This window comes from Eumetopias jubatus, unplaced genomic scaffold (genome assembly GCF_037043125.1).
Source record: "Eumetopias jubatus isolate StellerSeaLion01/CBP00866 unplaced genomic scaffold, mEumJub1_p1.0 scaffold_7, whole genome shotgun sequence".
Lineage (NCBI taxonomy): Eukaryota > Metazoa > Chordata > Mammalia > Carnivora > Otariidae > Eumetopias > Eumetopias jubatus.
Window position 1 is genome coordinate 24,830,131 of NW_028274813.1, and position 25,588 is coordinate 24,855,718.

Here is a 25,588-nt window from a genome sequence, read left to right on the forward strand (position 1 = left end):
CTTAACTTCCGGCTCCTCCTCACTCTCACCAGGTACTTCCGTTCCACCTCGTCGAACCTTAGCTTATGTCTCTTCTAGAGTTCCTTCAGGCTTCCTCGGGTTATCCCTAAAGGGGCCCGAAATGCAACCGCTCATACAACCATTCATCACCCGTAAGGCCACAAACAGTACGTCTCATTGTTTCCCTAGCCTCCGAATTGGCCCTGCCGAGCCTCATGGGAATTGTAGTCTTGTTGAGTAACCTGCGGGATAACCTCGGAAGGTCGCGCTAAAAGTAAAGGAAACGACGTAGGCGCGGTGTGCTGGGAGTTCTGGGAGCTGTAGTCAAGAAGTTCTGTGTCCCGTCCAGAACACGCTTGACCGCGGAGGCGAAAAGGCTACAATTTCCAGCATGCCCTGCGGCTCCCTTCTTGACTCACATTCCCTCCTTCCGCCCCACTCCTCGAATAAGCTTCCGCCCATTTTCTACGCCGCTTAGCCTGACTAGAAAGGGTGGTCCAGCGGCGGAAGAGTCTGACGCTGTCCTGAAAGGGTGGGCTCGGTGTGGAAGAGGTGAGGGTGTCCCAAGCCGTGTGGGCCGCGTGTGTGGCTGATTCCAGCCTCTCCGCAGACATCTTTTCCCCCTATTCTCTGAGGCGTCCCTAGACCCCCCCAGGCCCGACTCTTGCAGTCGGAGCGACCGAGTATGTCGGGGGCCCGAGTACGCTCGGGGTTGGGGCTGTAAGTGAACCTCGACGTTTGATTTTGAAGGAGCATTTACTCTGCCAGCGATCCGCCGGGCTCTGGCGACTGCAGTAGATCCATGGCTTCCTGGACGTTCGCCCGTAGAGTCTTCTTCTTCGGTTAACCCACATTCCCTGGTCTTAGTTCATAGCTTCACCTGTAATAAGCCTGGCTCCGAAGATGATAATTGAATCTGAATCTAACTTCTCGGTAGCTGGTTTGTGAAGCGTTCTGAAGCAGGGGGCGTGTTTGTTGTGGATTTTTTTTTTTTTTTTTGCTGATGTCTGTTTTCCTTTCCTTTGTTAATGTTCCTTGGATTTGTTGCCCTGTCTTGTGGGCTCTCAGTGAACAGGTGACGATAGGGACAAGCCTCTGCTGTATTTGAAATCATGTTGAAGCACCTTTTTCAGTCACCCTTAAAATCGTACCTGGTTGGTGTAACTTCTAGAGACGTTAAATTAACTTTATCTCTTTCCTTGGCAGGTAAATCTAGGCTCTGATTTGGCTTTAGAAGTACAAACTGGTGTCAAGTATCCACTGCGGTTGCATGGTTAAAAAAGATTCCAGAAACCCACTGGTGGATTACTGGGCTTCTTGGACATATGCTATGCTTGTTGGTAGATATTTACAGATACTTATTTACTGCAGGGAAGTAAGGACCTGCCTTGGTTTTCCCTAGAGTGAAACAGAGAAGGACCCTGCATGTCAGAGTGGAAAGGATCCAGGAGCCTGAAAACCTGGATTATAGGAGCAATTAGCAAAGTGGTTTGGGTACCTAATCCTTTTGTGCCTCATTTTCCTCATCAGTGAAATAGAGATGAAATCTACCAGGCCTACCTTACAGAGCTGTTGTGAGGATGACAGAGTGCTCTGTAAGTTGGTATCTGTGCCAGGGACGTTTACATGCTCTACGCAAGTCTTCAGTGTTTGTGAGAGCAATTCTCAGCATTTTTGTGTCAAATTAGTTGTTTTAAATCTTCAGGATTGCTTAAAAAATATTTTTTTTCTAGCTTTTTCCAAGTTACCATGATGCTTTGTTAATAAAAAGTAATACTGAGCATTAATTTTGTGTCAGGCACTAAGTGCTCTATAAGTATTAACTAGTTTAAGCCTCACAACAATTTTGTAAGTTAGGTATCTATTGTTATGCCCATTTTACAGATAAGGAAACCAAGATGGAAAGGTGTCAGTAAAATATCCTGTACTAAAAAGAATTGACCTTTATTTTATTTATTTTTTTTTAAAGATTTTATTTATTTATTTGACAGAGAGAGACAGCGAGAGGGAACACAAGCAGGGGGAGTGGGAGAGGGAGAAGCAGGCTTCCCGCAGAGCAGGGAGCCCGATGTGGGGCTCGATTCCAGGACCCTGAGATCATGACTTGAACTGAAGGCAGACGCTTAACGACTGAGCCACCCAGGCGCCCCAAGAATTGACCTTTAGTATGTACTTTCTGCTAGGTGTTTCCTGAGTCCTATTTCTTCTTCACTGCAATCCTGTGAAGTAGGGTATCATTTTCACCAAGGCCTAGACGTAAAATTATTTCACCAGTTTGCTCAGAATTGAGAAACCAAGATTTGGATTCAAAGCTGCCTACTATAAAGCTTGTGCTTGTACCACCATGAGGGATGATTTCATTGTATCTGCCAGCTTTATTTAGCTTTAAATATACAGAAGGATTTTTAAGTTACATCTGGGTTCAGTAGAAATCAATTAGTGATGTCTGCCATGGGAAGGGATCAGATAGTAGAAAATTCCCACCATACCTTTGCAATTCCTGTATCCCCTGAAAACACAAGAATCAGGAAGTGCGAGTACAGATGATTCCTTGGCTTACAATGATTCAACTTAAAATTTTTCAACTTTATGATGGTGTAAAAGTGATACACATTCATATATATATATATATATATATATATATATTTTTTTTTTTTTTAAGTAGGCTACACACCTAGTGTGGAGCCCAGCACGGGGCCTGAACGCATGACCCTGAGATCGAGACCTGAGCTGAGATCAAGAGTCGGACCGTTAACCGACTAAGCCACCCAGGTATCCCAAAAGTGATATACATTCAGTAGAAACTGTAGTTTGAATTTTGAATTTGGATCTTTTCCTGGGCTGGTGATATACAGCATGATAGTCTTTTGATGCTGGGCAGTGGCAGTGAGCCCCAGCTCCCAGTCAGCCACATGATCACAAGGGTGAACAACTGATATATTTAAACTATTCTGCACCCACACAATCATTGTTTTTCACTTTCAGTACAGCAGTCAATAAATTACATGAGATAATCCAACACTTTTTATAAAATAGGCGTTGTGTTAGATGATTTTGCCCAACTGAAGCTAATGTAAGTGTTCTGAGCACATTTAAGGTAGGCTAGGCTAAGCTATGCCGTTTAGCATTTTCAACTTACAATATTTTCGACTTACGTTGGGTTTATCCAGATGTTAACCCCATTGTAAGTTGAGGAATATCTGTAGAGTATGTTAAGGGCCTTCAGAAGCTTCAACAGGGGCACCTGGGTGGCTCAGTTGATTAAGCGACTGACTCATAATTTTGGTTTAGGTCATGATTTCAGGATCATGAGATCAAGTCCCACATCAGACTCCACACTCAGTGCAGAGTCTGCTTGAGATTTCCTTTGCCCTTCCCCCCTACTCATGTTCTTTTGCGCACATGCACTCTCTCTCTTTTAAAATAAATAAATAAAATCTTTTTTTTTTTAAAAAGAATTCTTACAATTCAATCCTAAGGGAAAAAAACACAATTAAAAAAGAAGCTTCAACAGGGCTGCCATGATGAGTCTATCTCAAGCTTCTGTTGTGAAGGTACTATTGAAATAAAAGGAAAAGCAAATTGATTCTTTAGAATTTGATGTGTAGCCTTTGGAGTTATTTTTGTTGCTTTGGGTGTTTTGGTAACTAGTTCTTAGTTTAAATCAGTTTTCAACTCTATCCAGTTGGCATTGATAATTAAGTTTGTAATTCTAGGGCAAAACATTTTTTTCAGAGTGAAATCTAATTTTTTTTATAGTAAGGTTTATTGAGTGATAGTACAAAGCTCCCAAAGAGGGAGGGGACCTGAGAGGGTTGTCCTGAAAACTAATTTTAGAATTATGAGAGGGACTTGTAGTGTTTTGACTGATTCTTATTATACTTTTCTTAGCCACACCCTCAGTTCCTAAATTTTGGCCAATACTTTTTGGTAAATTACTCATAATTTGAAGATACAGGCAGGATAATTCTGCTTCATTTATTTATTTATTTATTTTTATTTTATTTATTTATTTTTTAAAGATTTTATTTATCTATTTGACAGAGACAGAGACAGCGAGAGCAGGAACACAAGCAGGGGGGAGTGGGAGAGGGAGAAGCAGGCCGCCCGCGGAGCAGGGAGCCCGATGTGGGACTCGATCCCAGGACCCTGAGACCATGACCTGAGCCGAAGGCAGACGCTTAACGACTGAGCCACCCAGGCGCCCAATTCTGCTTCATTTAATCTTTGCTTTCTTTCTTCTGGCATTTAGCAAGCATATATGAGAGCAAGATATTTGCCAGTTTTATTCACTGTAGTATTCACAGAGCCTAGAACAGTGCCTCAAAGATGGCACTCAATAATAGATATATGTTGAACAATACATGAATGCAGTTTTTATCTGTTTTGTTGATACTTTGATCTTGTGTATTCAGCAAAATTTGTGATGCATTTTTATAACTCTTGTACTGTTACCTTTTTATGTATCAATGCTGAATACCCAGTTCTGTTGTAGGGTTCTTCAGAAGAGGGACTGTGTCTTGCACTTTGTAAATATCCCCTCAACACCTGAGAGAGTGCCTTGAACAAAGTAGGTGTTCTAAGAATGAATGACTACTTGTGGGTAATTAAAGGATCAGAAGTATGGTTTGATCAGTTGGAGACCTCTAACGATCTGATTTGACGTGACAGATTCAGTATTTCCTTTCTCAAATTCTTTTAAACATCTCCAGTAACTGCAGGGTGGGGTGGGAGGGAGAGTTTGCAGTGAAGGAATCTAAAGCTTTTGGCACTCTTTTGGAAGCAATCCAGGGAGGGACATACATCTGTCTTACTCTTACTCCAGATGAATCGGACAAAGGGTGATGAGGAGGAATATTGGAACAGCTCCAAGTTCAAGGCTTTCACCTTTGATGATGAAGATGATGAGCTCTCACAGGTAAGTTTTCATGAACAATTGCTGCAGGTCACACCTCCTCCACAGGGCCATTCTAAAATTTTTTCCCCTCACATCCTCGGTAACCTGGCTTTTGACTCTGTCTCCATTAGGCTCGGAAATGTTTTGGGTTAGATCTTTAGAAAAATGTTCATAGAGAAGAGCCCTCAAAAAAGAGCCAGAAGGATTGAAAAACCAACTCTCTGCCCTTCTTACTTTTATTCTTAGGGTGATTTCAGTTTCTTTTTTTCCCTCAGAATCCCAAGTCTTTTATCATGTGATGTAATTTGTTATTTTTGAATGATGAACTGGATTGGATGTTGTCTTTTTGCATCTATTTTACAAATGGGGAAATGGATTTATTTTTGGAGAGATGGATAAACTCACCCAGGTTCACACAGCAAGTCATTGCCAGGTATATGATTAGAACTTAAAAGCAGCTTTAATTCCTTCTAACTCTTGCCACTGGACTTCAGTGTTGGCTAAAAAGCAATTTGTTCTCTTGGCAAATATCTAGCAGGCTAGGCTTTCGATTGCAGAGGGTGAAAGTTTTGGCCATCTTAAGTCCCAATTGCTCAGCCTTCTTGGTTGTCAGAGAGAGAGGTGGAAGTAGTGATTGCCTGAGTGCCCTGCCTTATGTCCCTCTGCAGTTAAAGGAATCCAAGAGAGCAGTGAATAGTCTTCGCGACTTCGTGGATGATGAGGATGACGATGACCTGGAGAGAGTCAGCTGGAGTGGGGAACCTGTGGGAAGTAAGTAGAGGAGGCTGTAGGAAGGGATTGATATTCAGGTTCTTGTCACTAATGAAGGCTCCGCTTGCTTGTCTCCTCAGTGCTTGTTAGGAAGGGGAATGAGGGTAGACTATTTTTAGATGAGCGTACATTTGGAAATTTAACCCCAGAAGAAACCTGAGGAAATAACAGCAGTGGTTCCCATATGGCTCTCTAGGTCTGCCATCCTGGGGCTAATGCTTGGCTGGCTATTTCAGACTCATTTTGGGGTGCTTGTTAAAGTTAGGTTCCTAGGCTTTACTCCAGAAACTGATTCAGTAGGTCTCGGGGGTGGGGGTGGGGGTGGGGAGTCTTAATTTATAATAGATACTGCAGGTGCTTCTAATATTCAGTCATATTTGGAACTGCTAGCTTAATTGCTCATAACTGGCTGGCAGGACTGACTTCCTTAGCCACCAGGCCTCACTGTCTAGCTTAACACTTTTGCCCAGTCCATCTGATTTTTAAGAATATTTTAAAAAATTTTCTTAGTATAGGAAATACCATCAGGATTTGAAAATCAAGTATTTTAGGCATACAGTGTAAAGTTTCCCTCCCACACTATCATGCATCTACTATTCTCAGTTTCTTCTATCTCAGAACACTGCTGTTGTTTGCTTCTTGTGTGTTCAACTAAAGATTCTTTCTACATTTGGAAATGCATATAGGAATATATTTTCTTATTCCCTTTTTTACACCAATGGTAGCATACTTTATACCCTATTCTTTTCACTTGGCAATATAGCTTGGAGGTCTTTCTATATCAGTACATAAAGAAGTTTCTCACTCTCTCTCTCTGAAAACAGCAACATAGGATTACATTATATGGATTTTCCATAACTTCTTTAACCTGTCCACTTTTTTTTTTTTAAGATTTTATTTATTCCTTTGGCAGAGAGAGCACAAGCAGGGGCAACGGCAGAAGCAGAGGGAGAAGCAGGCTCCCCCCCCTGAGCAGGGAGCCCTATGTGGGGCTCAATCCCAGGACCCTGGGATCATGACCTGAGCCGAAGGCAGACGCTTAACTGACTGAGCCACGCAGGCGCCCCTAACCAGTCCACTTTTGATGAACTTCAGATGATTTTCAATCTTTCCTTGTTTATACTGCTATCAGTAACCTTATTTCCTGCCCAATATGAATACATGAAAGATCAGTTTTTAGAGTGGAATCACTGGCAGAGGGTATTTGCATCTGTATGGGGTACACGTTGCCAGATTGTTCTCCACAGGGGTTGCACCAGTGTACTCCCACCAGCAATGTTCGAGTGTTCCTCTTTCCCCACAGCCTTGCCAACAGAGTATTATCAGACTTTGGATCTTTGCCAGTCTTGGAGGGGCCAGTGGTATCTCAGTGTACTTTGTGTAATACTCTTATTAAGTGTGAGATTGAGCGTGTTTTCATATGTTTAATAGCCACTTGAATTTCCTTTTCTGTGATCCATTTATTAATTTCCTTTGCTCCTCTTTCTGTTGATTAGTCTATCTGATTTTATCCTTTCTCCCTGCCCCAATTTTTTAAGTCCATGTTAATAAGGGACCAGGGCCTCTGGTGAAAAACTTTTAGTGTTTATCAGAGTGCTGGATTTCAAGGATTATCTTGGATGAGAATCACTGATTTAGTTCTTACTATTTCACAGGTATCTCATGGTCCATCAAAGAGACTGCTGGTAATAGTGGGTCAAGCCAGGAGGGGCGTGAACAGCTAAAGAGTCGGAACAGCTTCTCCACCTACGCACAACTACCCAAACCTACTTCTACCTACTCCCTGAGCAGCTTTTTTAGAGGTAAAGAGTGATGGTTAAAGGGACAGAGGGCCCTCCTTTTCTCTTTCCAAAAAACCACTCAGGATATAATTTTCATTTACTCTGGAAGAAAAAAATTATTGAAGGCTAAAGAATTATCTTTGGAGCTGGCAGTTAGGGATTAGAAGTGGGAGAAATGAGAGAAATTCAGAGGGATGGGACTGGGTTTCAGGAACATGATGAACAAAACTGACATTAGTTCTGTGGCAAGTACTGAAGAAATTTGCTAAGGTCAGCATTCCTGCCTACCCCTATGCATTGCTGTTGGGAACCCTTGTGCACTGGCCAGTGGGGATGTAAAATGGTACAGCCACTGTGGAGCACAGTATGGCAGTTCCTTAAAAAAAAAGTCAGCCAGACATACAAGGACAGATACTGTATGATTCCATTTCTGTAAGATACCTGGTATACTCAGGTTCAGAAAGACAGTAAAATAGTGGTTACCAGGGCCTGGAGGTATAAAGAGGCAAGGGGAGCTATTGTTTAATGGGTAGAGAGTCTCAGTTTGGGATGATGAGAAAGTTCTGGGTATGGATAGTGGTGATAGTTATACAGTGTGAATATACTCAGTGCCATTGAACTGTACATTTAAGAATGGTGAAAAATGCTAAAGTTTATGTCACGTATATTTTACCACAATTTAAAAAATTTTCCACCCTGTGTTTTTCATGGCACCTCAAATTTCTGAAGTTGAATGGAGGTTTTTTTAAGCCTGAGTTCCCATGTTGCATAAAAAGGTTCTATACATACTGCATCCTTAACAAAGTCTGAAATGGCTCTGACTTGAACTATTGATCTCTTCCCTTATATATTCTTTACCTTCAGGGAGAACTAGACCTGGAAGTTTCCAGTCCCTTTCTGATGGTAAGCATTGACCCTCTGCTCTTGATTGCTGTGGGAGATGTTACTGATACGGAATACAGTCTGGGGAGTCATGGGGCTAGGTGGTAATTAGATGAAATTTCTCCTGAATCTACCACCATTGTTAGAGAAATTTTCTGTTACTGAATAAGGAGGTCAAGATCATTCTGGCTATGGGAGCAAGGGGTGACTTCTAGGGATGCTGTCTTTGGGGAGGAGCTAAGATCTACTTTGGGCCATAAAGATGTCTCAGATGCCTTGGGACCTCACAAGTCAAAAAAATGTGTGTGAGAAGGAAGCAGTAGAGGAAAGGATTGACCTGAAGATGGTGTCCTTCTGAACCAGCTGCCTGTTCTTTTTTCAGCTCTGTCGGACGTACCTGCCAAAAGCTATGCTCCAGAGCTGGGCAGACCCAAGGGGGAATACAGGGTGAGTTATATCTTAAACTGGTGTGACATTTTACACAGTTCCAAGTGCTTTGATGTACATTATCTTGCTTGATACTCCCAACTTTTTGAACAGCTATTATTTTAACTTTTTTGTAGATAAGAAAACTGGGTATCTAAACATCAGGGCTTGCCTTGGGTCTCATAGCTATTAAGTGGTGGAACTGGGACTCACAATCTGTTTTCTGATTCTGTCTTAGTACACTTTCCTTACCCATTATACTGCCTTTTGGAGGTTGTACTTTGAAACTTTTGATCATCACTGTGGTCTGGAAGCTTGGTGGAGCTCATATTCCCAAGATAGCACATAACAAAGCAAATTGATTCATAAGGAGGAAACTATTATAAGGTCCAGAAGAGGAACTTGTCTCCCTCTTTCCTTCTGTCTGCAAAGCCATTCATTAGAATCCCAAAACGTGACTGATTATATCTAGTGAATGAAATCCTGAACCAGTAGCCATAGGGTTTTGTCAGTTGGTTCTTTCCCTCTTTGATCCATCTCTTCTTGCCTTCATTGTCCCTGTTCTAATTCCTTCAGAAACTCAGAACAAGACTATCCCTGTTCTTCATTTTTTTTTTTCCATTCATTTCCTCCTCCCACAAAATACTTCCCTATCGGGGAATAAAGGTGAGTTTCAGGTGAGGAGCTGGCACACTGATAATTCTGATCCCTTAACTTCCTGAGATTCATGTATTGTTAACATTCCAGGATTACAGCAATGACTGGAGCCCCAGTGACACAGTGTGGCGCCTCCGGAAGGGCAAGGTAAGGTCACTGGAGAGAGAGTTCTTGTGGGGGAAAAACCACCATGGCTGGGAGAAAATATTTGCAAAATTCATATACTGTAAAGGACTTTTATCCAGACTATATAAAGGACAATGATTATCTTTCATAAGAAGGTAAACAACCCAATAAGAAACTTGGTGGAAGATTTCAGTTATATCAGAAAAAAGTTACATGAATGGCCAAAGAGCGCTTGAGAAGATCTTCCACATCAACAGTTATCAAGAAAATGTGAATTAAAACTGTGAGATACTACTGTACAGCCACTAGAGTGGCTAAATTTAAAAATACTGATAATACCAAGCACTGGGAGGCTGTGAAGGAGCTAGAGCTCTCTCATACAGGGAGAGCGAGAAAGTGAAATGTTAAAACTACTCTGGAAAACGGTCTGGCAGCTTCTTACAAAGTTAAACGTATACTTAATTTTATTGCTAGACATTTACGATCCAAGGTAATTGAAAACATACGCTCAAAGTCTTATACACGGGGGCAGCTGGGTGGCTCAGCAGGTTGAGTGTCTGACTTTTGGTTTCAGCTCAGATCATGATCTCAGTGTCCTGGGATTGAGCCCTGTGTTGGGCTCGCGCTCTGTGCAGAGCCTCCTTGTCCCTCCCACTCTGCGCCCCCCCCCCCCCGCCGTGTGCCCACTTTCGCATGTGCGCGCTTTCTCTCTCTCAAATAAAATCTTAAAAAAAAAAAAAGACAACACAGATTTTCACAACAGCTCTCTTCATAATAGCCCCCAAAATGGAAATAACCCAAATATCCTTCAGTAGATAAATGGTGATCTATCCATACAATGAAAACTACTTACCAGTGAATAGGAACAAACTAGTAGTACTCAGCACAACATATAGATTCCTCTGAGAAATGTGATATTGAGTGAAAGAAGTCAGATGTAAAAGAGTACATATTGTATGATTCTATTTGTGAAATTCAGGAAAAGAGAAAACTTCAGTGACTGAAAGATGAGTGGCTGCCAGGAGTTAGGGATGGAAGAGGGCGTTGACATCAGAGCCCACAAGGGAACTTTTTGGCCTGATGGAGTTGTTCTGTATCTTGATGGTGGTAACAGTTAGATGGAATTTTATACGTACTTGTCAAACTCGCTGAACTCTACCCTTTAGATTTTATTGTATGTCAGTTATGCGTCATTTTAAAGAGAATGAGTGATCTCCAGCTTTTGGCTGCGGCAGGACTCCATCAGGACATGCAGACTTCCTTGCACGCTAACTCTGCTCTTGTTCTGCCAGGTCTGCTCTCTAGAACGATTCCGCTCCTTACAGGACAAGCTACGACTCCTGGAGGAAGCAGTCAGCGTGCACGATGGAAACGTCATTACTGCAGTAAGTGGTGGGCTTTGTCGTTTGCTTAATTGTTCTTGTTAGTTTCTCGAAGCCCGATCAGAATAGGACTTTAACATTTTAGGTTAAATGTCTAGTAGAGATCCTGGATTCCTCTTAAAGTGTAGGATCCTCAGTAATACCTGCTCTGAGGCTCGGCTGGCAGGAAATGCATCGGATGTGGAACTCTTGATTATAATCAAGAAGCAGCAGGTTGGCTACTCTGTTCTAAAAAGTAATCTGAGGGGCGCATGGGTGGCTTAGTCGGTTGAGTGACCCACTCTTGATTTCAGTTCAGGTCATAATCTCAGGGTCGTGAGATCGAGCCCTGCATGGGGCTCTGCGCTCAGCAGGGAGTCTGCTTGAGATTCTCTCTCTGCTTCTCTCCCTGCTGTGTGCATGCACGTAAGTGCACGTGAGCAGGTGCTCTCTCTCAAATAAATAAATCTTTAAAAAAATAAAAACAATAAAAAAGCAGTCTGAGGCAGGAGAGGCATGAGAGCAGTCTCTCCCAGAGGGAGGTGTCTCTTGCCAGTATGGGAATGGGCGGGTGAACTCCTCTGAGACACAGCTCAATTCCACATGTCTATCACCAGTCCTTCTATCCCATAGAAAAATCTGTTGTCTGGATGTGCCAAGATTCCTAATGAGTCACTGACCTCATTCCTACACATCAGGAGCTCAGGGCAGGGCTTTGTGTTTGTAGGTTACACAGGATAACTTATTCTTTGTTCTCTTTTCCTCTAGGTTCTGATCTTCCTGAAAAGGACACTGAGCAAAGGTGAGCGTGAACTGAGAGAAATCTTCAGTTGTCAAGATGCCTGCTACATTTGAAGGGAGAATGGCACTGTGGCTTTCATTACCAGAATTCATCATCAGCTCTGCTTCAAAGACAGCTGGGGTGGCCTAAGACTTCAGAGTGTTCTTCTCATCTCTGAGGGCGGTTGTTCATCCTGTAGGGTGATAACTACATTAACTCCAAAGCCTCCCTGTTTACTAGACAGACAGATGGCTCTGTTGGTTTGAGGACCTCAGTCTATGTTAGGTGCCTGCTGGTTGGGTTGGTGAAAACTGAAGGCTGATTGAATGACCAAGAGTTGCCCTGGACCATGGAATGTGTTGGTGGTGGGTTGATCCAGAGGAATTGGTGCCACAAAAAGCTATTCCTCGCTTGTGATTGACTTTGAGGAGATGTTTGGAATGTATGAGGAGGGAGACCAATTTCACACTTGAGTAATAGGCTTTAATCTTTCTCCACCTAACTCCTTCCTGCCTACCAGAGACCCTCTTCCGAGAGCTGGAGGTGCGACAGGTTGCCCTGAGACATCTCATTCACTTCCTTAAAGAAATAGGGGATCAAAAGCTGCTTTTGGACCTCTTTAGGTAAGAACTGATCATCTTGTCTATAAAGTTTACAAAGTACTATATTCAAAGCTCTCTGGAGGATACAAAGAGAGAAGACACTGTCCTTTTTTGTTGTTAGGTGAGATACTGAAACATAGGGATAACTAATAATGCACCTTAGCCAGTGATAAAATGGTAGTGTAGCAGGTGGTTAAGAACCAGGCCCTGGAGTCCAGCATAACCTGCATTGAATACCGTTACCACCACTTAGTTCATGAAGTGACCTTGAGCAAGTTCCCTAACCTCTCCTAGCATCAGTTCCACAACGATACAACGGAAATGATGATTCCTACCCCACAGGTGATGAAGATTAAGAGTTAGTGTGGGAAAAGCACTTAGTGTAATGCCTAGTCTGTATTACTAATATTTTTAAGTATTTTATTATGAAAGACCTAGAATGAAGGTATCTCTTATTACTTGGTCCCCAGTGATGCCAGTGGGAAGTAAATGGAAGAACAGAAGAAGCAAATATAATTTTCAGCCAGGGTACCCAAAGAAAGCCTTATGGAAGAGGTTAGGAATTGAGACTAGATAGGAATCTGATAGGTGGAGAGGTAAGAGGTGGGCATAGTTACTGGAGGCCCGGGGCAGGGGCGTGTCTTCTACCATGTTTTCCTTCCTTCCCTATCTCATTCTAATTAGTAGAGACTTTCCTGCCAGTAGATTAAAATGTATATGTATTATGTCCTTTCTTCAATGCCAGGGAAGGGGTTGGAACCTCTTTTTAGGCTGATACGTGGCCCAAGGAAACTCCAGTTACCCAGTGACTGTAGCACAGTGATGAGCTGTCCCAAAGACAAAGGTGGGAAAGCAGATCACTTGGTCAGGGCCAAGATTAGAGATGGTTAGCCAGGAATTTGCAGAAGACATATTCATTTAGGCAGGCTGTTCCCTTCCTCAATTCCCTCCTTCCCAATTAACAAGGATTTATTAAGCATCGCCTCTAGGTCAAAGCAGTGATTTAATTATAGTGGTCCATTCAGAATAAGAAGGAATCAGAAAACAAAGTCCTTGTTCTCCAAGACCTTACACCATTGAGAGAGACAAAGCTCTTTCTACACTGTACGTGAAAACAGCAGAGAACAATATAGAAAATCTGTTCCCAAGATTGTACTGACAGAGAAGAGTGCTTTAGTTTTTCCAAAAATCCCTGTAAGACTACTGTGAACTAAGGTTTTGTGGAGGCTCTGGGCCTTTCTCTCAGACCTGTTAACATTACAAAGTTATTAGTGTCCTGCAGTGCCTTCTTGTCCTTGCTTTTCAGCCAGAGCGATCAGGGGAACAATAATATTTGACCCACCATGTGTTTTCAAGAGGTTGCTGGTGGTAGAAAGTTTAAGAAGAGGAGGGCTTAGTCATGTATGGAGGCAAATGAATTTGAATTATGTTTCTCCTAGAGCAGCCATCCTATTTTGTGAGGTTACATTGCCACACATCAATAGATAAAAATGCCCTGCTCCCTTCTGCTTCTTCCCAGGTTCCTAGATAGAACAGAAGAGCTTGCGGTAAGTGTGGCCTTCGTTTCAGTTGGGGACCTGTTTAACAGAAATGTAAGCCAAAACCCAGTCTCCAAGATCCCAGAGTAGTTAACAGTTCCTTTCCTTTGGTATTGATTGCATCCAAAAGAGAAAGGCATCTGGGGAGCCTGAAAACTTAATCCCAATGATGTACTGTTTCTTTTTATATGCTCTTTTGATTGGGCTTATGAATATTTTTTTGAAGAATGAATAAAAACTGGCCTGGTCAATTTGTAATTTGTTTTTTAGTTTCTAGTTGTTTTCAGATCCTGGTTTGTAGGAGCTTTTGGGTTTTGGCTTCCAATACTAGAAAATGTTGTAAGTTAAGAGGGATAAGATCATGGAACACTATATCAAAAACTAATGCTGTAATGTATGGTGATTAACATAACATAATAAAAAAAAAAAGAGGGATAAGAAACCAGATATAGGTCAAGAAGGAAGATAGGTCAAGCTGGTGGTGCCCCCAACCCACATTTTGGCTGAGAGCTCAATGACTGAGTGTTAAAACTGATTCTTGGCAGATTTTCACCATTACAGAATAAAGTCCTGGAATACAAGAATAAAGCTGAAATTGTACCAAAGATTTCATTATATTATTAAAACTGTAGTGATCCACTTTTTAAAAGTTTGCCCTTATAGTGCAGGGGTTAGAATTCCTCAGTACCATCAGTGGCAGTCACTGCCATTTCATTCCTTCAGTCACTGCCTCACTGTACCGCACGTCTGTGGTGAGACCAGTGCTCACATTCAGCTGGCACATCTAATAATCTTGCTAACCTTTGCCCAGCAGAATGTAATTCAGGAAAATGTTTTTCAGTACCATTTTGTAAAAGGAACTTGTACTTAATATTCAAGGCATGGGAAAATCTCAGAAATCCTTTATCATAATCTACTGAAAATGACTGGCAGTCTGTAGCAATCATTTGGAAACGCTTTTTGTTTACATTTTTAATCTCCATAGATTTGAAACTGTAAGGAATTTTCTTCATACAGCATTCTTATAAAGTTTGTTGTTTTTTGAAGTTTGATTAGTGAAAATAAATGTGTTTTGGGTAACTCATTTTCCTCTAAAACATTCTTATTTTCTTTCTTTCTCTATTATTTTTGAATTGAAGATGATTTATCATGCATGCTCTTGTATATAAATTTAGAGTTTTCCAACCTTATAAACTTCAGAATTGGCAAAGTTGGTAGTCTGCTTTCAGTTTATCCTCATAGAATGGGAAGGTTACCTAAGTAGGACTTTGTTTAAAGACTTAAGGCCAAAATGGAATTGAACAATAAAAATTAACTATAGCTCTTAAAGATTACTTTCTTTGATGCTAAGAATGATTATATTCTAGATATTTTATGAAGATTAGATTATGATCTCTTCATTTACGTTTTTATACACTTGTTTCTAAAAGGATATGCTGTCCTTCCTAAAGTCAGTTCATTCTCTTAATATTGATATTAACTGTCAATCTGTTTATTTTTTAATCCTTGGAAGGTTTTTTTTTTTAAAGATTTTATTTATGAGAGAGAAAGAGGAGGAGCAGAGGGAGAGGGACAACTTTAGTATATGTGCTGCCGAAGCGAGCACGAGGGAGAGGGACGAGCAGACTCTGCGCTGAACATGGAGCCCAGTGTAGGGCTCGATCTCAGGACCCTGAGATTATGAACTGAGCCAAAATTGAGAGTCAGATGCTTAACCAACTGAGCCATCCAGGCTCCCTGGTTCTTGGAAAGTTTTAATAATTGTACATAAAATCACAGCTTTTACAGTCATCATTAATTATTGCATCAATTAGTTCTTGTAATAATAAATGGGGATTTAAACTTCAGTTCTTTTTTTAGAATTCCAAAATAGAAAGCACATAAGGAGATTTTCTTTCAGAGTTATATGTAGAACCTGTAGTATTTGAATGTGAATCTTCAGTAGGTGTCAGCAGTGAATCAGAGGACATGGCTTATTCATGTTACTGATGTTAATTATTAGCTATTTATAGGATTGTGCTACCATCGATCATGTACAAGGTCAAGGGTGCCAAAAATAATGTTGGAGTAAGCATTTAGTTCTTTGGCCTTTCAAAGCCTAAGGCTGAAGCAAAAGCTGGTTTTAATTAAATAGTGAGGCTAAAGCCAAACTTTGGAGTAAAGCTAGGTACTCAACTACTCAGTGCTTCATTATAGGCTAGCACTGTCCAGTAGAGCTTCCTACAATAATGGCAGTATTCTCCATCTGTGCTGTTGGATATGGTAGCCACTAGTCACATGGTAAAATGACTAATATAACTAAAGATCTGAATTGTTTAACTTAATTAATTTAAATATAAATGTAAACCAAATGGGGGTAGTGGTTACAGTGTTGGATATTGCAGTTATAGATAAACCAAAGATTTTGAAGATTTTCTTTTTTAAAGTAATCTCTACACCCAGTGTGGGGCTTGAACTTACAACCCCGAGATCAAGAGTCCCATGCTCTACTTACTGAGCCAGCCAGGTGTCCCCAAAGAGCAATTTTGAATTACTCTCTACCCTCTCCCTACCTGCACACCTGTCCCCACTCAGAGGAATCTCTGATAATGAAGAATTTAGTTTTTTACGGATGGAAAGGCTACTTACATAGCCACTTCACCCTTCAAAGGAGACAGAGTAGACAAAATGGTTCAAAGCCTTTCTTTCTTTTATTTATTTATTTTTTTGCAGCTGTCTCATTATCGTGAGCACTTGAACATTCAGGACCCTGAGAAACGAAAAGAATTTCTTAAGACCTGCATTGGGTAAGTATTGGGGAGAAATGTTTTAAAGTATAAATGTTCTTACACAGAGAACTGAAGAGACTAAATGAGGGTGGAGTGGATAGGTAATTGAAGGGAAAGGCTAACAGTGGGTCATACAAGCATCATTAAAGATGGTCTCATTCAGTGCTTCCAGACATTACTTCCCCAGTAGAATTTTCACTGATGGGTAGTAAATTGAGAAAAATAAAGAAAATGTAGAGTTTTTTTCTACAGTTCAATTTATCTAATTTGAAAGACTGCCTTTTATTCTGGGATTATTTTTTCCTCCTCTCCCTCCCTTTTTTGGGGGTAAAATGGGATGTAATTTTTTTTTTGACTTTACATATTAAAATAAAAAGGTTGGCAGCACTACCTTCCATATTATTTTCAGTGTTAACTGGTCCCCGAGACCGCAGAGCACAAGAACCACTGATTCAGTATAGGTGTTCATCCAGGATATAAGTCCCTATAAAAACCAGCCCCACATACTACTCTTCCAGTGATGAGCACTCACTGCTCTTGGAAGTAGCTTATTCTAGTGCTCGCTTCGGCAGCACATATACTAAAATTGGAAGGAAGTAGCTTATTCTATTGTTGGACAACCTTCATTATCGTTAAATACTTATTGAGCTGAAACTTGCTTCCTTCTATCTTTCAAGACAGGCATAGAGTCTACACAGTAGGTCTTAATCCCGGTTCAGTATTCACAGTTGCTTTAGTCATTCCTCATGGGATAGGAGTTCCAGGATTCACATTTAGAAATTCGTCTTTGTGCAATCCTTAATTTTAATGTTACCAGATACTGAACTATGTCATAGTGGCCTGTGGTGAACAAAGAGAAGAGTTAGAATAGTGAAGTAACTGAAACCTATTGCTGTCTCCCTTTATCTTTTCTAAAAATTGGCTGTGGCTCACACTTACCTGGGATAGTGTAACTGAGTTTCAGAATTCTTCCGGGAGTAAGTGGAGTACAGGACTAAGGCAGCACTTTCTAAAGGAGACATCTGTGAACTGGAAGCTTAAAATCTGGCTTCTGTTCCTGGCCTTACCTCTTGGTTTACCACATATGACTTTCAGGCAAGATTCTGTTTGTCCCTCAACTTTTTCATATGTAAAATGTAGTGTTGAAGATGGGACCCTAGATATCTGTGTAGATGTCTGAGATCTTTATCAGCCTATACACGTACCACCATGCCGGGTAATTTAATTTTACCTTATTCCTCTGCGACAGGAAATGGCTAACAATTGTAAGCACCCCTTAAGGAGAGTTAAGCATTGACATTAAGGCAGGACAGGAACCACAGGGCTTCACTGGGATGTGGGTGATGGGCAGTCGGCTAGCCTCGCTTATTCACTAAGTGACTCATTTGCCAAACATTCCAGCTCCCACAGTGAGAGGTTTCTAACTCATTCCTCAGCAAAACCACGATGACTATATATTTTGTGGACTTTCAGTATCCCTCTTCTTTTTTTTTAAGATTTTATGTTTTTTAAAGTAATCTCTGCACCCAACAGAGGGCTGGAACTGACAACCCTGAGATCAAGAGTTGCACACACTACTGACTGAGCCAGCCAGGCGCCCCTCAGGATCCCTCTTGAATTGGCAAAACCTAAAATACAGAATCCCAGCCAAAGGTCTATTCTGTTTTCTGCTTTCTCTCTCTCTGCCTTTCAGGGATGCTCTAAAGGTGCACTGGGATCAGATTTGTGAAGTGCCGTGAGCCTCTTATGCTTACGGTGGTGATTTGATTTAGTTGGGTTTGCTTCTTGTTTTGGTAGAGAAAGAGGTACTAACCTTCTGGCTCTTTACCAGTTTGCCATTTTCAGCAGAAGATTCTGCACATATTCAAGACCATTACACCCTCCTGGAACGCCAAATCATTATTGAGGTTAGACTCCTTGTCTCTACATTTTCTGCTTCAATGCTGGTGCTCAGTGCCATTCAGCATCTAGGAGACCTCTGTGCTCTGCTGTATATGTCATTTCCTGTTACATTCTCTAAGAGCCTTTCATTTCCTCTTTCCATGGTAGCCCTTTCCCCCTCATTGTTCTCAGGCATCCTTTTTCTTGCTATTAACCTGGAAGTGTTTTCTCTCCCAGAACTCCCATTTCATCCTTACTTCTCTAGTCTTCCTCCATTCAACGTGGATCTGTCATCATTTTATGGATTTTAAACTCCCCTGGGTTATCCTGGGCAGTTTCTTTCTTTCTCTTTTCTTTGCCTCCTTCCTAGGATAGGAAGCACAGCTGCTGTAGTATTTAATGTTTCTGTCCTGCCTCTACTTTGTGGATATTGTTGTTTTTTCACTTGGTTCACTCCACCACAGGCAAATGATCGACATCTAGAATCAGCAGGACAGACTGAGATCTTTCGGAAGCACCCCCGCAAAGCTTCTATCCTCAACATGCCATTAGTGACAACGCTTTTCTACTCGTGCTTCTACCATTACACGGAGGCTGAGGTATAGGCAAAGTGTGAAAGACCCCACACACTCTCACCACACAAGAGAATATAGTTTGAAGCCAGTTATTTCAGTGTGCTCTTAACAATGGGTGTGTATAGTTCTTGGGGAGGTCTATCTGGAAGCTTCCCTGGCCCTCAGAAGGGGTGAGCCAAGGGGGAAGAAGAGGTTTGAAAGGGCTTGTGTGGCTTCCAGTCAGCTGGCATGCTAGCATAGGACATTCGGTCTCACCAGTGCTGGTCCCACAGCAGCCCCTGCTCAAAGGTCCGTAATTTCAGATGGACTCACATGGTATAAAGAAGAGCAGCAGGGTGTGAAGTATTTGTGGGTACTTAAAAAAAAATGTTTTTCTGAAGAGGTTCGAGTTTAATGATCATAGGTGGGAATGATCATAATGATCACAAGATTGGCATAAAATTGAGAAATACACCATACCCATTAATCCGGTCTTGTTTAGCCAAGTTGTGATGATATCCAGTTGGATCTGGTGGAGTTTTTCTCTTCCGTTAACTTCTGGGTTTAAATGGCTACAGAGAGAAATGTACAATGTCTAGGTAGTAGAAAGAAAATGTTAGATTGGATGGTATTTGGGAAAGTCGGTAACAGTAAAATTCCTTCTCCACGGGGCGCCTGGGTGGCTCAGTTGTTAAGCGTCTGCCTTCGGCTTGGGTCATGATGCCAGGGTCCTGGAATTGAGCCCTGCATTGAGCTCCCTGCTCCGTGGGAAGCCTGCTTCTCCCTCTCCCACTCCCCCTGCTTGTGTTCCCTCTCTCGCTGTGTCTCTCTGTCAAATAAATAAATAAAATCTTTAAAAAAAAAAAAATTCCTTCTCCACTTTCATCCTAGGGGACGTTCAGCAGTCCAGTCAACCTGAAGAAGACATTTAAGGTAGATATAAATTGGTCAGTGTTTGGTAAAGTAGTATCAGGGTAACTGTATGGAATGGATGTTGCTTGGTCACCCTGTACAGGAAGTCCCTTGATGGTCACGATTAAAGGTAGAAAGGAATGAGTGTGTGGGAAGTGAGAGAAGACTTCAACGGAATGGCCTGCAGCAGTGCTGGGGCTTGGGAATGAAGAGGTTCTTGATGACTTGAGAGATTTGTACATTTTAAGGGACAGAATCAACATCAGGGAATATTTTTGCCTATCTTTTCCAGAATTCTCCCCTGATGCATTTCTACTCTCCCTTAATTCCCCTGGTCTCTGCTTTTTAGATCCCAGACAAACAGTATGTGCTGACGGCCCTGGCTGCCCGCGCCAAGCTTCGAGCCTGGCATGATGTCGATGCCCTCTTTACCACAAAGGTGGGTGCCTGGAGACTGTCTGGTGCTGCTGGAGCCTTGGACATACCATCATGTTACCCCAGGCCTCGTGGGGATCTCCCATTCTAGTTACTGGTTTACATTTTTCCTCCAACTTTTTGTTTTCCAAAATGACAAACTGAAAGAAAAGTTGAGAGAATAGTATAATAAACATACTAAAAGTCTTATTTCACTAATTTATCAACATTTTTGCCATATTTGCTTTCTCTTTTTTCTTTCGCTGAACCATTTGAAAGTTAGTTGCAGACAACATGACACATCTCCTTTGAATACTTAAGCATTTATTTCATTTATAACCACAGTATTATTATCATTTTTAGGATATTTAACAATATTATATCATATTTATAGTCTGATTTCAAATCCACTCTTTAGAGCTTTTTGTTTCTTTTTGTGTTTGTTTGCTGTCAGGATCCAGTCAAGGATCTTGCATTACTTTGGTTGTCATGTCTCTGTTTATATTTTCAATATCCTTTTTTCTATAATGGATTTGAGAATTTTCTGTTGTTCCCATCTGTTAGGTTTTTGTTGTTGTTTGGGTTTTTGTTTTTTTAAGATTTTATTCTTAAGTGATCGCCACATACCCAATGTGGGGCTCAAACCCATGACCCTGAGATCAAGAGTTGCATGTCGCACCTACTGAGCCCACCAGGTGCCCCCCCGCTTTTGGTGGTGGTTATTGTTGTTAGTTATTTAATTAGTTACATTGCCTACAAAGCAATACATGTCTGGTCAAAATCAAACACTATATGAGAGCACGACGGTCAGATTACGTGAAGTTCCTCCTCCATTGTCTACATGCTTCTATCTCAGTCCCTTCTGGAAGGCAAATAATCTTAAAAGTTTGATGGGTAATTTTCCAGACTTTCCCTCATGAATTTACAAATACCCTTATATGAATATAAACACAGAGGATAGGGTTTTTTCTACCCGGATAAGTTCATACTACAAGTATTATGAAGTAAATTGCTTATTTCATTTAGCCATATTTCACAGACTTTTTTCTGCCTGTAGATCTAAGAACTTATTTCATAGCTTTGGCTTTTTTTTTTTTAAGATTTTTTATTTATTTATTTGACAGACACAGCAAGAGAGGGAACACAAGCAGGGGGAGTGGGAGAGGGAGAAGCAGGCTTCCTGCTGAGCAGGGAGCCCGTTGCGGGGTTCAGTCCCAGGACCCTGGGATCATGACCTGAGCTGAAGGCAGATGCCTAATGACTGAGCCACCCAGGCGCCCCTCTTTGGCTCTTTTTCCACCCTCTTAAATTCCTTGACTTTTCTGAAAAACTCCTCTCTCTTCACTTCTCTATCTCCCACCTCCCATCCATCCATACTCACCACCATGTTATTCTAAACATAAAATGAATAGTCACAAAATGTGTTGAGTCTGTCTTGCCTAGCTACTGCTGCCCCGTCTTCCCTTTTCAGAACTGGCTGGGCTACACTAAGAAGAGAGCACCCATTGGCTTCCATCGGGTTGTGGAAATTTTGCACAAGAATAGTGCCCCTGTCCAGGTAAGGGCCCCGAAAGAGTGTTGGGTACAGGATCCTCTAGGAGGCCTAACTTTTAACCTCTTACTGGTCAGTGTTGGGAGACTTGAGACCTGCTCTGGTCTTATCTTAAAGATAACATAACGGTGGTAGTGGACCTTGAGATAGAAAAGGCGAAGGAGGGAAGTTCTCCTCTCCCCTTTAGAAGTAATCCCAGACTGCCCCTCTTTGAGGAACATCTACTGTGTTTAGCCCATGTGGAGCACTGACATATTATTCAAATGATACAAAAGGAGAGCTCAGTGAGAAAGGACATCAAGGAGCAATGAGCATAGCACCAGGTCAGATCTAGAACACCTGTTCGCCTGCGTATCTAGCTGTAGGGTAAGGCGGAGTGTGCTCTTCCCATCTCCCCTGGGCAAGCGTGGAAGTACTGCATATAGTCTACCTCACTCCCCATTGCAGAACTAGTTCTATGGTTAATCATGGGAATGGTAGACATCAGATATGGAACTCTTGCCTTCCTCAGGATTTTTGTTGTCTTCCTTTTAGAGCTCTTTGTTTTATGGGTCTGGGAGTCATTAATCAGAAGTACCTTTTCCCATAGATACTACAAGAGTATGTTAATTTGGTGGAAGATGTGGACACAAAGTTGAACTTAGCCACCAAGTTCAAGTGCCATGATGTCGTCATTGATGTGAGTCCCTAAGAAATGAGAACCCTGAGTCAGACCCTTACTGGAGAATGGGGAATTACTATATTCTCTGTCTTAGATCCTGAGGTGCTTTCAATTTCAACTTAATAGACAAAATATTCTGGCAAGAATTAGTTTGGTACGAGTTCTCCTGTATTATTTTCCCAGCCCTTTGATAACCTCTTTGCTTTTATAAATTTGTTGCACTTAACGGAATTCACAGAACTGAATCTAGCCACATAAGCTCTGTAGATTTCTCTTCAATAAGAAGTTCTGTAGGTGTTTGACCCCACTGTCATCCCACTATAGCCCCTCAGCCTCTCCTTGAACCTTGGCCCCATGTTGGGAGTGGCAGAAAGAAAAACGCCCTCGTAGAGAAGGCTGATTGGAGGTTTTATTGTGTCTGTTGGTGTATAGACTTGCCGGGACCTGAAGGACCGTCAACAGTTGCTAGCATACAGGAGTAAGGTGGATAAAGGATCTGCAGAGGAGGAGAAGATTGATGCCATTCTGAATAGCTCGGTGAGCAGCTACAGCATACTCTCCAGCAGTCCCAGGAGACGGTCCTCATAGTACCATCAAATATATATCCCCAAGGCCTGGATGGGGTCACAGTTTGCTGAGTATCATGGATACAAGGATCTCCTCTGGGCCTCAGGATCTGAAGCACTGCTTTGAATAGCAGAAATTACTCCTGAGATGTGGGATGATCCAGTGGTAATCTGGGGACCTGGGGCTGAAACTTCACATAGCACCCTGGTAATCATTAAACATAGCGGGTCAGAGGTACTAGTCCAGGGAGTATGGAAACAACTGCTACAGATTCAGAACATCCAGATGGTAGTTTCCTGGGGCCAGGGGTGACCCACCTGTTGGAAATAAGTGGGTAAAACAGATTTAGCTATTTGGGCAACAGCTGGCTCATCTCTCATAGCAGGAAATTGCTGAGCTTTTTGTTAATATGGAGCTTAGCTCCCTGTTAGATATTTTGGGACCTACCCTTGGATTATCTAAAGCTAGTGAGTCTTAGTCTTGAGTAGAGCAGAACCAGAATAAATGCCCTAAACGAAGCTTATAATATACAGAATGGGTGTTTGATTCATGTTTGAATAAGCAAACTCCCCCACATATTAGAAAAACCATTCTCAACTTCGCTCTCCATTCTTATTCTTGCATTATCTAGCTGTTAGCCTTGTTTTATTGTATTCCCCTACCTCTCTCTAGGGGTCAGTGGAAATGGATATTGTTTGTTCTTTTCACAGCAAATTCGATGGAAGAATTAAGTGGCATTGGCTACCCTGAAACCTGCCTCATTTCTTCCTTTCCTGCCTGTGAAAGTAGAGCGTGCTATTCATTGGGAGAGTTACAGTACCACTCATCGCTTGGACCCATCATCAACAGGCAGTGCCTGCTACTCTGAGGACAGAAACCAGCGCCTGGGCACAGACAGCTTCAGACTGATCTTCTGTCCAAGGATCATCGTCCAAGGGCCAAGATCTAAAGCTTTGACTCATGAGGAAGATTCTCTCCACCTGGTGCTCACATGAAGGTGGGAATAATTTCTAGATTGGGCCCATATTGGGCAAGATCTCTCTTGGTCTGGGAAAAATGACTGCTCTAGAAAAGAAGTCACCTAGACTAAGAGGTCAGGTGTCATAGAGTGGCCACTCCATTCCTCTCTGCTAATTATGACCCTGGACTTGGTGCTGGACATTGGCAGTTCTGCTCTGAATGAAATCAGAAAAGAACCAAAATGGCTCTCTCCCAAGGGACCTCAGGAAGGGGTGCCAGTAATAGCCAGGAACTGTTGGAGGTGCCTTCACACCAGACTGCACAGAGTTCTCCACATAATGACAGAGATTGCCCAGATGTTGTGTTTCTTCAACCAGTGCCCTCTGATGCCCCAGTCTAGCCTCTGTCCAAGACTTGTGGTTCTTCTCTCACCTGCATACCAAGATGGCCTTGTGTGGGTGATAAGGACATCCCCGTTATCTTTTCCTCTACTTCTCCCACCCTAAACCCATAACCTTTTATGGAGCTCAGATTCAGCAGTGCTGTAGTGCTCTTCCCTTATGCACAAATCTCATTATTTCACTAGGAGCTTCCAGAAGGTTCACCAGGGCTAAACTCAGCAGCATTTCAGACGGTTTGGATATTAGGATGAAGGTTTGAGTTTCACACATGGTTTTCTACAGGATATTCTGTAGTACTAGCCTCCTGCCCTGTACCAATATTAGCCTCTCATCTCTGTGAATCTCTGTGACTGAACTGGGTTTCCCCGACATGCCTAGGCTCTATTAATAAAGCTTTTTCCTCCTTGGTGCCTTCTCTTTCCCTCCCAGTTGTTTTGTGCAGAACAATGAAATAATTGCCCTGTCTCTTGGGACCACTAGAAACCTGCCTCAGTGACTGCATTCAGTATCTGTCAACATAAGTCATGGAGTAATGGTGTTTGTGGCAAAGTACGGCTGTGTGGTTAACGGAGCACTGAGCTGGGAGACCAAAGACCTGGCCTCTTGTCTCAGTTCTACCGCTGATAAGCTGTGTGGTATTGAGTGAATCCCTTTCTCTCTGGACTCACTATCTTAACCTGTCATAGGATAGTGTGTTTCTCTCAGAGCTTGTAGAATTATATGCTCCTGTGGAGTTGGTGAAGTTTTAGAGGAAAAGGAGATGTATAGAAGCACACAGCAGGGGGCGCCTGGGTGGCTCAATTGGTTAAAAGTCTGTCTTTGGCTTAAGTCATGATTTCCTGGTGCTGGGATAGAGCCAGGCATCGGCATCGCATTGGGCTCCCTCCTCAGTAAGGAGTCTGCTTCTCTCTCCCTCTGCCCCTCCCCACGGCTCGTTCTCTCTCTTTCTCCCAAATAAATAAATAAAATCTTTAAAAAAACAAACCAGCAGGCTTTAAGGCATGCGGTTCTCAACTGGGGACAATTTTGCCCTCCGGAGACCCGTGTCAAAATCTGGAGATGCTTTGTTGTTACAAGTGGGTGTACTAGCATCTAG

General features: G+C 42.1%; 1 protein-coding gene across 5 annotated transcripts; it reads left to right on the forward strand.

Annotated features, from left to right (window-relative positions):
- The first annotated feature begins 453 nt into the window (after positions 1 to 453).
- VIPAS39 (VPS33B interacting protein, apical-basolateral polarity regulator, spe-39 homolog) lies at positions 454 to 24,902 on the forward strand. 5 transcript variants are annotated; one of them, XM_088024493.1, is made up of 21 exons: positions 454 to 552; positions 2,663 to 2,772; positions 4,826 to 4,918; positions 5,566 to 5,668; positions 7,324 to 7,470; positions 8,314 to 8,352; positions 8,714 to 8,778; positions 9,505 to 9,561; positions 10,833 to 10,925; positions 11,670 to 11,703; positions 12,203 to 12,305; positions 13,804 to 13,831; positions 16,535 to 16,608; positions 18,422 to 18,497; positions 18,936 to 19,070; positions 19,917 to 19,958; positions 20,287 to 20,376; positions 21,823 to 21,909; positions 22,493 to 22,582; positions 22,997 to 23,101; positions 23,842 to 24,902. In XM_088024493.1, exons 3-21 carry the CDS (start codon positions 4,826 to 4,828, stop codon positions 23,860 to 23,862), a joined length of 1,482 nt encoding a protein of 493 aa, XP_087880619.1. In that variant the 5' UTR covers positions 454 to 552; positions 2,663 to 2,772; the 3' UTR covers positions 23,863 to 24,902. The 5 variants fall into 5 exon arrangements, with proteins under 5 accessions (XP_087880619.1, XP_087880618.1, XP_027953504.1 ...); XM_088024492.1 differs by having other exon boundaries at positions 2,666 to 2,772; XM_028097703.2 differs by lacking the exon at positions 2,663 to 2,772.
- The last annotated feature ends 686 nt before the right edge of the window (positions 24,903 to 25,588 follow it).